The following is a 15,044-nucleotide window of genomic DNA, read 5'->3' as shown; positions in this document are numbered from 1 at the left end:
GCGGGAGGCGCTGCCGGGGCCGGGCCCGCGCGTCCCGCGGGAGGCGGCCATGTCTACCGGCGAGGCGGAGCGGCTGTCGGCGGACGCCGATGGGGCCGCCGGGGACGAGGAGGAGGAGTGGCTCTATGGCGGTACGGACCTTCCCCGACCCCCGTGCCCAGCCCGCCTCCCCAGCGGGCCGGGCCGGCGCCGCCGCCGCGGGGGGGCCGTGCGGGGGTGCGCAGGCCGCGGCGTGCGTCGCCTCGGCGGGCCGCTGAACAAGGTCCCCCAGTCCCGCCGCCCCCGTGGCTGCGCAGCCCCTTCACTCCTCCCGGCCAGTCCCCCGGTGGCGACGGCTCCCGGCCCCTTCCCCTCCCCGGTCTCCGCTGCCGGTATCGCGGGCCCTCAGCCCGGGCCGCGCAGGCCGAGGCGTGCAGGGCCTCAGCGGCGAGAGCCCCGCGTGGTGTCCCTGCCCCACAGGCAGCCCTGGAGGGACCGAGCTCTCCCTGGTGCTCTCCTGCCCGAGTTCCCGGCGTTGAAGTACTGAAACAAGGCTTAACCTTTTATGTATTAACTTTTTTTACAACTTTAGGGACTATCTTTACGTTCAGATATTAATGAAACATAAACTAAACCTTGCCCATGTGGTGGACCTGTCAGTGCAGGGCACTGCGAGCGCTCAGGGGTCTGCTCAACTGATTTCACAATTGAAATGTTACAAACATGTCCAATAGTAATCTGAAGACTTGCCTAATATTCTACCTGCCAAGATAATCTGTCACAGTTGATACCCTATGGATTTTATTCTTAAATATTGTGTTTCTTTTCTCTTATGGTAGATGAAAATGAAACAGAGAGACCAGAGGAAGAAAAATCTGGGTGAGTATCTTGACAACATGGAAGCCATGTAGCATGGATGCACAAAACCTATGTTCACTACATTCTTCTTCCCAGCTCATTGAAAGTTGATAGCACCTGAACACACTCTGCTGTCTTTGAAAATGTCCTTAAGATAGTATTCTTGTACTTCGTTTTTCTGTGAAATAGCTGTACCTGTGAAATTGGGTTGCTTAAGTATGAAAGTTAGTTTAACTGTATGGACAGCAGTAACCCCTCACAAAATGTCCACAGGTCTTTTATTTTTGTAATCATTGTGCTTTGTGGTCTTAATGATGGATCACAACTTGTTTGAGATAATTTAGCAACTGAAAAACATCCTGTCTCCCAAAGAGTTTGCAGTGTAATGACAGAAACAAGAATACAAAGAAGCAGTGGAAGAGTACTGGATAGTTTGATGTACATCTAAGAAGATCACATCTTCTTAGGCTTTTGGTTTGTTGTTTTTTTACCAGTGAGACAGTATTTGAAAGAGAAACTTAGGAAAGCTTTGGAAGTATTTGCGGGGAGCCTGCTTGAGTTACAAAGAGCTCTATGAGAGCACGAAGATGCTCCCTTGAAAATCTAACAAAGTTAATGGAGATTAGTAATGAAGACTGACTGGAAAAGGGTAGTCACTTGTGCTGAATGAAGGAAATTCTCATACTTGGTAAAATACAGAAAGTATTGATTGTCAAGATATATTAAACAAATAAAGGGAAAATCAATATATGAAAGCATACATTGTTATTTTCTATAGATGTTTCCATTTATTCAGTGAGAACTCTTGCATTTAGTTAGCCTTGGTGGGCTGCTTGTTTGTAAGATTGCTCAGTTGCTCTTTTGAACTCATGTCAACTTTTGACAAGCACAGAATGACAAAGCAGTAATGACCTCCACCACATGACTACATATGATATCATTGTGAAGCAGCTATAAAGTGTAATTATGTGATTCCAAATATTTCTGTAGAATAAGAAACAGTTGTTTTCTTTCACTTTTTCCATGTCACTTAATAGATTTTTAGACCTGCATTTGTCTCGAATCCCATCTCTTCCAGGACAAAGTTATTTATTTGCTTTCTAGTTATTTACTTGCTCTTTATTTAGAAGCTATTCCATATCAGTTGATTCCTTATTTTCAGTTACCTTTTCTTGACCTGGCATCTTTGTCACTATTGCTGTTATTTAAGAAAATTATTTGCATGGAGGCCAAAATGATCTTTAGAGACAGCATACTCCAGTTTCTCGTCAATAGTGTCTAGCTTGGCATTTGGCTCTCTCAATGCATAGTTTTGGACAAAATGCATAACAAATATTAACTTACGCATCTTAGGAGTTGTGTTTGGAACTGTGGAAGTAGGGGGACAGTTCAGCTGTTAAAAGTTTTGGTCTCTGGCCTCTCAGTTTTGGCATTGTTTGTACATACAGAAATGGTGTGGTGTTATTCAGGTTCTGTACCTATTCTGTCATTTTACCAGGTGATGAAGCAAAATGATCAAGCCTGAATCCCGAGGCAATAGCTGGGCTGTATTGGGTGCAACACTCACGGGAGTGTTGGCAACAGAGTATGGGGTTAGAATCACTCTATTCAATAAAATTGGCAATTGCGCACTCTGTTTCAGAAATACCTTTTCAGTGAAAGAATTTTGTTTATAGATGTCTCCCTGCTTACTCTGCTATTTGTTGTGCACCATCCTAAGAGCTAATGGGACTGTGCAAGTTAAAATATTGCTGTGCAGGAAACAGTAGAAGGTAGGCTCAGTGAGACAGCTCATTTGCATGGATGTCACAGTACTCATCCTTTTAGATGGACCAGTAGTTTTAAATTTTTTACAGTTCTCAGTCTACATTTAAAATATAATTGATTTAGTCATTGAATTGTAACTATTCCTTACAGTAGAATAAAATCTCACAATGCTGATGTGGGAATTCTGTTTCAGTGAAACATTACCTGTGGGTGTTTGAATGTTTTTTTCCATTATGTTTTTGAAAACTGTCAGTCTGCAGAAAAAACCCAAACAACTTATTCTCCCTTCATATGTTACAAAGTATTTCAGTTTGATTTCAAAAGAAGATCAAAGTGTAATGCCTCATTACGTCTGACTATTCTACAAACATCCAGTTAGTATGATTTATGATAGCTAAATATTGCTAGTATAAAGCTATATTCATCTAGATTGTTTTTAGTAAGTCAACTTTGTTTTTTAATTAATACAGAAGACACCTGAAGCTTTGGCTTTTCATCTGGAATGATGTAGCAAAGCTTTTTCTTTTCATCATTAGCTGATACCTGTGAAATAACATGTGCATAAATACCTAGTTTCATCTTTTCCTGTTTGTTTTTGTTTAAGTGCTCCACCCCCACCTGGAAGTGAAGAGGAAGCTGCAGAAAATGGAGTTGTGAAAACGGTAGTTTTAAACATGTTTTTGAAATACTGTTTACATATGTTTTGATTCAATGACTTACTGGGAATTCATAATTTGACTAGGACTTATATTTAAATGATTTAATATCTATTTATATTATTTAATAAAAAAAAGGATGTACACCTTTTTTTTTTCTAAAATGTGTTTGTGATCTGCCGAAACTGTAGAAATTACTAAGTTAGGAAATCAAATTTACAGCTCCAGTCCACTTTTTAAGTGTAACTTACAGAAAATAAATGAATACTACTCCAGGTGTTTTTGGGTGGACAGAAAGATGGTGCTAGAAGACACCTCTCTTTTCTTAAAGACATCCTTTCCAAAATGATGGTCTGTTTTTTCTCAGTGATAAGAAAATAATGTCCTCTGATCCTTTTTCTTTTTTTGAATGTGATAGACAAGCACCATTTGCAGAACTATGTGAAAGTGTGAACCAGGAGATGATTACACATGCCTTTCAGAGGCAACATAACACTTGTCTGTAGTAGTCTTCAATGTTTATTATGTCTGATAACATCAGTGTTAGTATGATGAAGGAAAGGACCAAGAAATTAAGTTTACAGTTGTTGTGTTGGTTAAAGGATTCAGGTTACTGTCAATGGGAAAAAATTAAGTATGAGAAGTCCTATGAGAAAATTGTAGTTTTGCTTCAGTGGGACAAGCTTATATCTTCCAAGAAATAACTTTAAGTGATGCAGAAATGCAGAAACCATTACTGAGATATTTGTGCACGTTTCAAGGACTGGCCTCTTAGTGAAGTACTTTTTTTTCCGTAACACTAACACTTTATTTATGACACTTTATTTATGACAGGCATTACAGTGTATTTAAAATTAGGGAAAAAGTTACTAAAATTTTTTAACTTATTTCAGTTGTTTAAACTGAAAAGCTACTTAAAGTGCATCAAAGGTGTTTGTATTTCTGGAAATCCTTATAGGGTCAATTTTCTTGTACTTGCATGGTTTTTTATTTTTTTTTCTATATAAAGCCTGGCATTGTTAGGTTAGCATTAGAATATCTCCACAAAATTGAGAACTTCATGGTAAATGGTGTCCATGAACCTTCAGCAGTAACTTAGAAAAATGGGTGTCATTCAGGTTGGTGGAATAGGAACAGGTGAATATTTCTCTGAGGAGAGAACTAAGAAATCATTGATTATAAGTGAAGTGAGTTTTGGTTGGAAAGGTACATTGTCCAGACAAAGTTTTATTTCCTTCTTTGATGCCTTTTTAATGGTGTCTGTGTGGGTTGCCTGGTGAATGATGAATTTGCACTTTTCAGCTATACCGATTTGAAAGACTGTCTTCATGTGTCATTTACTCAGTATCCATACTGATCTAGACTTGTCCTGTCTTCCCTACCCCAAGCATAGACTCTTCATCATTATGACATTGAATTTATGTTGTGTAGTGAGGATGAACTGCGTTCCAACATCTGATCATCTAAGGAGCTGATGATTTTTGGTGATTTTTTAATGTACCAGGCAATGTAATAGATGATATAGTGGACAAAGGCTAGAAGTCAGCTGTGCATAGATAACTGCAGGCTACCAGGGCAGAATCAGCTTGGCTTCAATGTGTCCAGCCTCTTGCTGAAGGATTCCAAGATGTAAATAAGGGTGATTTGGCTGGAAAAGTTCACTTGGATTTCCCAAAGTTTCTGAAGAAGCTCCTCACCAAAGGATTTTACAAAACTATGCAGTTACAGAATAAGTCATACATGGATAACTGATTTTAGCTGATTTGTAATAGATAGAAAACAAAGGGTAGAAATCCAAGTTATGTTCTCATAGTAAAGTCACCTCCAGGGAGGATTCTCTGGAATTTTGTGCTTAACCTGTGCTGTTTAATGTGTTTACTTGGAAAAGAACTAAGTTGTGGAATCACAAGCTTTCTGATGATACAAAGTTAATTGAGATAGTAAGATGAAGGCCTAACTGTGAAGAGCTGACTGGTTAATACATGGTTATTGAATTCTGCATAGAAAAAGGAGAGTGATGTTCATTGTGAGGAAAAATACAGATCTACAAATAAAATGGTCTGAATTAATCATTACCACTTAGGAGGGAAATGTTTAGTTCTAGTGCTAGTCTGTAGTCTAAAAAGCTCAGTCTATCATACAGCCTACAGCATACTCTTGTATCTGATTTTTCTGTCTGTTGCTGAAATGTTTTAAGTATTTTATGTAGCTTACTTATGTTAGGAGCTAAATAGATTTCTCCAGTGTTCATCATCAACTGAAAAAAACATTTACCTGAGTTATGCTGAATATATAATTGATGATGGCAAGAAGCTACTCTTGCATATCTTTTATTTCTTTCCTGAATGACAAGGTAAGAATAGAGCCAGTGTGTATGACCTAGCTAGAGGGAAAAAGGATACTAGATAGCGGAAGCTCTTTTATGCTGGAGAAACTGAACCTAATATTGAAGACACTTCTCTTTTTTCGTCCAGATGTTTCAGATACTTGTAACCTCCTAAATTTACTGTTAATGCTACTCAATTCTAATGTCTAGGAAGGGGAGAATTTTCTTCTGTCAAAGATTTCTAGATTGAGTAGTTTTGTCTGGATTGTGTTTCCATTGTGAATGTAAGTGCTTTTGTCTAAGCAATGATTTTTTCTTTTATAGAAGACGGCAGAGGCCGAGGATGACAGTGATAGTGATAGTGATGATGACGAAGATGATGTTCAAGTCACCATAGGGGATATTAAGACAGGAGCGCCACAGTTTAGGTAAGTTATTTACAGACATTAACTGGGGAAACTTTTGAGATTATATTTAACTATTAATGCAGTCTCTTTAATACTTGCCATTTACTTACCTTTTTAATATTTATATATTTATATATAAATATTTTTTTTATCTTTTCCACATATTTGCCATTTAATGCTTGCCAAAAATGTCAGATTGTATGCGCAATTATTGTCAATTAAGAATTTTTTCAGCTCTTTAACAATGTTTTTAATGGTACAGTGGCTTGAAAACAAGTGAAATAAAATTAGTGGAAGACAAAGAAGAGTTTTGTATGAGTTTAAATTGTGTTTTCAGATTTTGAGAAATAATTGTATGAAATTTGTAAAGGAGTGAGTTCTTTTTTATTAGGGAACGGTTATGTTATATAGCATTTTTGGGGTTGTTAACTGTGACAGTGACATTTTAGTTGCAAAGGATAGAATGGCAAGAACATGAGAAGTCTTTGTCCCTCATCCTGTTTGTAGTGTTCTAATTAGACCTCTCGTTTCAATCCCTATTGATGTTCTCAAACAAGATTTTAATGTACTTAAGAACTGAGCTGTGAGTCTCTGGAGATTATTTCTCAAGATCATGGTTTAGGCATTTGTACTGATCTTGCTACTGTTATTGCCCCATATACCTTTTGGTCTTGAAAAGGGACTTGTTTTTCCCCTGAACACTTTTGTATAGTGCTAATTTTACCCAAAATTATGAAATAATATTTTTCACTTCATGGAAATTTTCTAAGGGACATGGTTTACTTGTTTTTCTTGGCAATCGTAATATTTTTGTGCTTATTAAAACCAGAGTTACTAGGGTGCCATTTCTTATTCAAAGTATAACAGGTCTGCAGGTAAGCTGACCTATGTATATCATTGTGTTTTTAACTTTAGAATACAGGTATTTACGCCTGTTTGAAACAGTATTTTTAAACTTTTTTGGAGTATTTCATATTCTAAAATACTGTGCAAATCAGTCTAATAGAAAAAGAGCCATTTCTTTCAGTTCTTTATTCTGCTTTCAATGCTTGCAGTATTCTTGTGGTCTAGGCAGTGACTTCAAATTTTGTAGTACTAAAGCAAAACTAGATTTATATTCTCAGTGGATTTGCCAATGCTCTTTCCATGTATGCAGGAAACAATGAGTAGATGATCCTAAACCTAATTGGAGTAGAAAGTTTTATATAGAAATGCCTATCTTCTGAAAAATCTTATTTTCTGGGCAAATTGGACAGAAAGTTCATGGAAGGGCAGAAAACTAAAACAAACAGAACATTGCTGTACATTTTAACTGCAATAGAACAAGTCTGTTCCATAGGATTAAATCATTTTTCATACAGAAGTCAACTGCGGTTAAAAACCCAATGAATTGGTTTGATATAATCATGCACAAATACAGTGTGGCATATCAGAAGGTTTAATGTTTTGTGTCAGTTTTATGCTGTTGTAGCACCTGAAAGAAAGCTAGAACTGCACAGAAATGGATACTGTAAACTATACCCTGGCCTTCTAATTATATGCTAATCTCACGATGTGTATAGCTCACCTGTGAGGATAAGTTACATTACACAAAAATGGTAGGGAGAGCTAGCTCTTAATGTTACAAATGAACAATACTGTAATTCCTAAGGTAGTTAAATCTATTCAGTATTTAGGTTTCTGAGTGCATATTTATGAAGAAAGCTCTCAAGTATTTTAGAAAGTGAAAAGTTACATGCTTTTCTGTTGGTCACTAGGATGGATGATTACTAGAAGTACATTGAAACAGCACTTCAATCATTTTAGAGTAATGCTTGTATTTTCCACTTCTGTACAGATTAAATGGAATGATTATGAAAAGAGAAAATTATCCATCTAAAGCCTTCCTTTTTTTTTTAATTTATTTTGTTTTTACTCTAATCCCCAGACTGTCATCTGTATCCCTAAATGAACTGCATTTTTCCTTTCTCTCTCTTCTTCTGGTTCTGTCCATTCTTGTTTCTATCAAGGTCTTTATCCTTTCAACTCATGAGGAGTGACTGGGACTTGCTTCACTACTGTTTATTAGTTGGAGAAGTTGCTACTGAGCATAGAAAGGTACTCTCTCTTCCTCCTAGGCTGATCTCTTTACTTTTACAGTTACCAGCTTGGAAAGCTAGAGATTCAGGATGGTGATTGAGCCTGGGTCCAATATGTTTCTGGATCTAGCTATCTCTTGTTTTGTGTTTTCTTCTGGTTTAAAAGTTTTCTTTGTCTAATTCATTTTTTGTGAATTTCTTGAAGTTATGGAGCAGCACCTGTGAATCTCAATATTAAGGCAGGAGGACGAGCTTATGGATCTTCTGGTAAGAAAATTTACATAGTAATATTAAATATTTTAAAAAAAGTTGAAAAATAAGAACCTGGATTGTTTTCAATTAAGGAAGTGATTTTTGTTTTTAAAACTTGTTGATAAATTTGTCTGGCTTTTATTTATTTATTTATTATTATTCTAAGTGTAATGCTACTCATCAAATTCCATTTGGTAGAGACAGAAGGCTCTAACTTCAACTTCTATTCACAGGTGCAAAAGTTAAAGGACTGGATCTAGATGCACCAGGGAGTATTAATGGTGTGCCACTTCTGGAAGTAGATTTAGATTCTTTTGAAGATAAACCTTGGAGAAAGCCAGGTAATGTCTGGTTTATGTTAACTCATACATAGGTGTTCAGTACATTATTTTTATAGTGATTCCTGTTGACTGCATGTAGATGTCATCTTACCTATCCCTCTGAGGTACTGTACAGCATCATTTGGAAGAAGCAGCTATGTTAGTTGTTGTTGCTGCCTGGTGTGCCACAGAGTGCTGGGGTGTGCAGTGTTTCTTAGCATAGATCCTCATCACATGTCAGGAGAAGGAGACAGGCCATTTTTTAAATATATGTGTATCCTGAACTCTCCTTAGAAATCTGTGTTTCTGTGGAGATTACTGCCATTGCTCTGTGCCATGGAAAACAATATAAAGCAAAATGGAAAATAGTTCTGGCAGGTTTCAGCATGACGAATCTTGAAACGTAGCTGCCTGTGCTGGGTTGTGTTTACGCACAGACATCCATAAGATTTGAATAAGAAACTGGGACTTGCTGCATGGACTTTCCATGAGTCTCCTCTTTATTTTGTCTCATTGGCTCAAGTAATTTGTCCAGACTTTTCTAATTATACCAGCATTGATTCGGTTTTTTAGTACCAAGTACATCTTGCTGCTGCATATAGGTTTTTTCTAGTGTTTGTATATTGCTTTGGTAATACAAATAGTGTCTACAAAATGGAAAAAAAAGAAGCCTTTGATGATTATCTGGTGTTTGAAATGTTAGCCGTATTAAATATATTCTGTGCATTTGAGTTACAACTGTTCTCTCTTACACTAAAAATACTTCATGGCATCAGAGGAAACCAGGCGCCAAAACAAAGTGAGAAGTCAAATACAGAACAAGCAAAACAAAAGGGAGCGGTTCTTTACTGAACATAAAGCAAATATATAGATCTTATATTTATCTTGTTGTAAAGGTATTGGGATTATAATATCCCATGACATTCACTACCCTTGGTCCCCGCTTCATGATGCTAGGCAAGTTACTGTTTCTGACTAAATTTTAATGGTTTTACGATCTTAGCCGTGAATACTCTGTCTGTTGATGAATTGTGCATTTCAGTTGTGGTTTTTTAGATCAGTAGCTAATCAGTGTTGATGCTCTAAGTAGAGATGAATATATATTTAGTGGAGAAAAGATGAACTTTGTAATGTCCTAAAAAACATATGCTTCACTACTTAAAGGGGCTGATCTCTCCGATTATTTTAACTATGGCTTCAATGAGGATACCTGGAAAGCTTACTGTGAAAAACAAAAGAGAATACGAATGGGTCTTGAAATTTTGCCAGTTACCTCAACCACAAATAAAATTACGGTAAATAGTGCTTTTTTTGTATTGTACATGTTTTTTTCCCTGTAAAGCTGCTTGTGTGTCGTAAGCTTGTTCTGCCCAGTTCAGTACATTTGTTAGAGTTTGCACCTGACTCCCTTCCCTGAACCTCGATTGCTACTGTGTTGCTTCACTGGCAATTGTGTGGATAGTGTGACAGAGAGCTACAGCTAGATTGCATCTGTTCCTTTACTGAGACTGTGGCCCATCATTTAAGAGTTGTGTGGTATCTTAATGGGCAATGTGTTATTTAACTTAGGCTGAAGACAAAGCTATGGAAGTAAGACCAAGTGCAGAGATTCTCGATGGCAGATACCATCTTTTTAAGGTGAATTTTAGTAAAATTTTGTTGGTTGCTCTCGTTTTTTTTGAGTATTGCTTCCCATGTCAGCAGAGACTGATTAGAAGAACAACTGATATGGACACAGCCATTATTTCATACTCTCATCTTACATCAGTGACTTTCTTTATATGTCACAAAATGCGGATTAAAAAGTGTTGCTTTGTTCGTCACTCTTCTGCAAACATGTGAGTTAGTGGCCTGGTGAACTAACAAATTTCCCAATGAAATGTTTTTTTCTTGATGTGATGGTTTATTTCTAGTTGTAATGCATTTGTTTGTGCAGATTAAATAATTTGTGCAGATGTGGTGGGGAAGCTTTTGTAGACATGTTTGTTTTTCCTGTGGCATTGTAGCTCTTACTACAATGTTTTGTAGCAGTTATCCTTGACAGCTCCGATATGAAAATCGATCTTCCATATTTTTGTGTTATCCTTCTGGGGTTAGCTGACAATAAATCAAGTTATGTATAATAATTTTTCCATTCAGAAATGCTGGTTTTCAGAGAATAGAAAGACCTACATGACAGCATTTATCTTAAGGATTCAACTTTTTTGTTATCTTCTCATTTTTTCAGTTTCTCATTTACTTGTTTGATCCTAAACTTGAAATTATAACACAAAGGTTATTTATTTTACCTATTCCTAATATGTAGTCATTTTTGTTCTTGAACTGTCTTTGAAGCAACTTGGAATGGTTTCTTTCTTTTGTGTATTCCTGTCAATTGCAGATACAAAACAGTTAATTGCAGACGGGTGTTTTTGTTTTCTCTTATATGCTACTTGAGGATATTCAGTTATTTTGATTTTATTCTCACAAGAATGGATCAGAAGGTTTCTGGGGCTTTATACCTTTCTTAGTTATCATTATAATTGTGCTGTGGGACAGCAGAAATAGCAGACAGTGGGAGTTAAAATTTGCAATTGACTGTAATGTTCTGAAATATTCTGAAAGAAAAAGGATAAATAGTCCAACCCCAAAACTTGCCCTATTTCCAGCTCAGTACTGACTCTGGTGATCAAACAGTACAGGTAATAATTGTATTGTAAGAGTTTGTCATGTTTTAAAAGTTTACACTTAATTATTAATTTAATTTTCCTTCTCTTTTGAAACAGTCTCATGTAATTTATATTTACATGTAATTTATATTAATCTCCTGCAACTGGCAGGAACGTCCCCTACATTTTCCAATTGCTCATTAATTTGTAGAAGTATTTTTCAGATAAATACTTAGACCTTTTCCCCCTCATTTTTCTGGATAGGAAACATTCATTCCATTTTTAATGAATTTTAACTGTTTATGTGCGTTTTTATGGATTTGGGAAAGATGTGCCTATGTTTACAAGTGAGGTTCTGCAGAAACACAGTAGTTCACTTGTCTACAAACTGTGAGAAAACAGCTTATACAATGTTACAGCATGAGTGAATTAGCTGCATAGATTAATGCAGCTGTGTAGCTGGTACAGTGGGAGTGATTTTGAAAATTGAATCATTATATATTTGTCCTTAATGCTAACTCATGTAGGTTTTTCTTTCACTTGTAGCTGCTGCTGAAGTAAAACAATACTTGATGTTTTTGCACCAAAGGTTTTGCATAGCTTTAATGAAAGAAGTGTCTGGAATTTTGCTGTACTTCAGCCACAGCAGGGTGTTTCTGAAGTATTCAGTCTGAACTAATGAAAAAGTTTGTATAACCCATGGTATGAGATGACTTCCTGGTATGACTCAGAAATTAAGTGGTTACTAGATCTCACAATCAGTGAGGCAGATGGAGAATCCATTCAAGTTTCTTGTCTCATGGTTTGTTGGTAGTGCATAAGAGTCTTGTTAGATATCTCTGCTAAGATTAAGAAGATTTTTTCTCAATAAGTTTCGTTCTTTAAAAAATTAAGATGTATTTTTTTTTCATACAGGAAATTCTTCAAGAAAATCAGTTTGGTCTGTTGACATACAAATGAAATGCTTGGAAAATAAATATTTAAACTGTCTGATCTTCTGTAGCAATTCATTCTCTGGCATATTGATCCTTATATATATTAAACACAGTTCACAAGTAATACATCAATACAAAACACATTATTTTGCTAGCTGTGCAGAGGTGACAGTTTCTGAAATTCTTAATAAAGGTGGACTTTCTTTTTGTGTTGGCTATATGTTGAGTTTTGGAGCTACTACACTTGGAAGGGTAAACTAATAATGAAACATTATTTTGAAGGTACAGCAGGGCAGAACTGGAAATTTGGAGAAAGAGTTGGCAGTGCAGTCGACCAAACCTGATTTCACATCTCCTCCTGCCTTATTCAAATCAGGAATTCCAGCAAACAGGTCAGTTAGCTGTAACTCATGACCAAAAAACTCCTGCTGTTACCCCTATGTCTGAAGTTTACAATTTTTGTAGGAACAAAAAATGAAAGTATGTTTCTATTAAACATAAAAAAGAAGGGTAGAGATATTCTAATCACATTTAGCATAATCCCACATGAATACTGTGCTAGCTACATTCTTGGCTATTTGGGAAAAAGTAGAAAAAAGGGGAGAAAAAACAGCAAGACCAAGTAACAAGACAGTTACAAAAATCCAGTTGTTGATTTATGACACTTTGTTTTCTGTGTATAATTAAATCTGCCATCGTAATATTTCTGGTTAGGGTCCTTAGGAGTATTAACTAACTGATTTTTTCAGTTAAACAATGGGATCTGACAGCTATGACTTTAACAAGTGGAAGAATTCATGGGACCTAGTCTCTTTCTGCAAGGCAGCTTCGGTTTCTCCATATATGAATATTTTATTATATTTCCTTTAAAAATAGAGAAATTATTTCCTTACTAAGTTCCTTCTCCCAGACCCAGGCTTTAGTAAATTCTGCCTTTTATATCTAAGCCACCTCTGTTTGATATCTGGCACTTGGTTTAGGATGAATCCATGCTTCTGCTTTACTTTAGTTATTTAGCAGTCCTGTTTAGAAATTTTGGTTCTGTGCCAATTAAAAGCCCTTGTATTACCATCATGCTACAAACAGTGGTAAGAAAGGTAGAACAGGTTGTACATTGTACACTTTCACTGTCAACCATTCAAGATTAGGAGCTATGACTTAGCACTGCATCCCTAAGTTCCTTGACTAATTTAGAGGCACTTGTGTTCAATTACTCCATCCTGTAAGAGTCAGTTCAACACCCAAATGTATTTTTCTTGGGAGGGGGAAGTCAATCATACCCCTGCCTGCACTTTTCTTTCACTTCTAGAATATTCCTTCTGGTAGCCTATATTTTTCTCTGAGCTATCAGATTATGCTGCTCTGTGTTTAGTAGATTTTAGTTCTGTTTTTTTCTTTGTTAAAGATATGAGTAGAGTCTTCCAAACTTTATGCTAATCTCTGTAGCTAGTTTTTTAATTTTCTTTTCTGAATTGCTTTTAATATATGATGTTGTAACAGTGTTCTCAATCTGGAATATATTGTTCTCAGGGTAAGGATTCCAAACCTATATCTAGCATAGGTTTTGTTAGAAGATTTCAATTCTTTGTTCATCTCAGTGGTGGACATAAAACCTCTAAACTACTTTTGGAAGTAATTAACAACCAGGATATTAAAATGTAGTCAAGTTTAAATTTGTAGAAAAAATGCATTGTGTGAAATTTTCAGTTGTGATGGGTGTGTCACTGTGTGACATTTATTTTGATGTATCACTTTGTGACACATCACATTGACAATTGTATCGCTCATGCATTCCGGCTGGTAGACTAGATTGTTTTGTATCTATTTAGTATGAATACTGTAATTATAAGTTGTTACAATGACAAAACTGACTTCTTCCCTTATTTCATACCTGCTCCTATAGATACACTTACTTAAAATAGATTCTTTTGTAAAGAGAGGTATTTCTACCAAGTGGTCAGATATAGTGTATGCTCAGAAGTCAGAGAGTACCTCAGTGAGTGAATATATATTAGTTGTGTAGATTATATATACTTCTACTTTAATGACTTTTCCATAATGCATCTACTATTTTCTGTTTATAAGAGCCTCTATTATTAATTTCTGTATAAACAGGCAGTGTTTTATGGGGTTGGACTAATTTCTTTCTTCAGTTAAAGACTTTATTTTAGGTAGGCAGAAATTTTTCAGCAATACAGCTCTTTGATAATTTAAAATAATTGCCTTTATGCCATGTGGCATTTGCAGTAGCCTTGTTGAGAAATTGCTGGAAGCATTTCTCATGTAGCACTAAAACTTCTCTTGGCTTCTAGCGGTAGTTGATATATTTTGTGAAGGGGAGAGAAAACTGATGCAATTTGGTATAGCAGCATTGGTGTGGGCATCAGTGAGAAAACAGAAAGACCTAGGTCATTTACCTTACCAGAAAAAGCAGAAGCTCTTCTCAGTCACAAACACTGCCTCCAGAAAAGCGAGTTCAGGCATCAAGAAGTGGTAGGAACAATATAGAAGGGACCAATCATGGGAACTAAGCTAAAGGGGAAAACCGATTCAGGCTATGATGCACATTTAATGTTTTAGTTCCTCACTTACTAGTCAGGGCTGTAATATTGCTTCATGGATGATTTTACACACAGACATTCCATTACATATAGCTCTTCAGTTGCCAGTCTGGGGACAGATAGTGATGTTTACTTTTTTTTATTTTGTTTGTAAACAAACATTAAAGTAATTTTGTGCTTGTGTTTTTTACCTTTTTGATTTGAGTCCAGTTTATGTTTGCATGTGATTGCAAATTGTCTCAAAAAACCTCTGAGGT

The 15,044-nt window shown here is 36.4% G+C and overlaps 1 protein-coding gene across 7 annotated transcripts in view; it reads left to right on the top strand.

Annotated features, from left to right (window-relative positions):
* FIP1L1 (factor interacting with PAPOLA and CPSF1) overlaps nucleotides 1-15,044 on the top strand; it is a 38,461-nt gene continuing 23,417 nt past the window's right edge. The window contains exons 1-9 of one of the 7 annotated variants that reach the window (XM_015624387.3): nucleotides 1-131; nucleotides 819-858; nucleotides 3,209-3,266; nucleotides 5,914-6,014; nucleotides 8,277-8,338; nucleotides 8,557-8,664; nucleotides 9,808-9,938; nucleotides 10,213-10,281; nucleotides 12,509-12,618. In XM_015624387.3, coding sequence (XP_015479873.1) covers nucleotides 50-131; nucleotides 819-858; nucleotides 3,209-3,266; nucleotides 5,914-6,014; nucleotides 8,277-8,338; nucleotides 8,557-8,664; nucleotides 9,808-9,938; nucleotides 10,213-10,281; nucleotides 12,509-12,618 — 761 coding nt within the window. In that variant the 5' untranslated portion in view covers nucleotides 1-49. Of the gene's footprint in view, nucleotides 132-818; nucleotides 859-3,208; nucleotides 3,267-5,910; nucleotides 6,015-8,276; nucleotides 8,339-8,556; nucleotides 8,665-9,807; nucleotides 9,939-10,212; nucleotides 10,282-12,508; nucleotides 12,619-15,044 lie in introns of all 7 variants that reach the window. The other 6 variants (XM_015624386.3, XM_015624390.3, XM_015624389.3 and 3 more) reach the window with 6 other exon arrangements.

The sequence above is a fragment of the Parus major genome, chromosome 4 (genome assembly GCF_001522545.3).
Source record: "Parus major isolate Abel chromosome 4, Parus_major1.1, whole genome shotgun sequence".
In the NCBI taxonomy this organism is placed as follows: domain Eukaryota; kingdom Metazoa; phylum Chordata; class Aves; order Passeriformes; family Paridae; genus Parus; species Parus major.
Note: the sequence above shows the minus strand (reverse complement) of the source record. Positions and strands in the feature narration are given on the sequence as shown.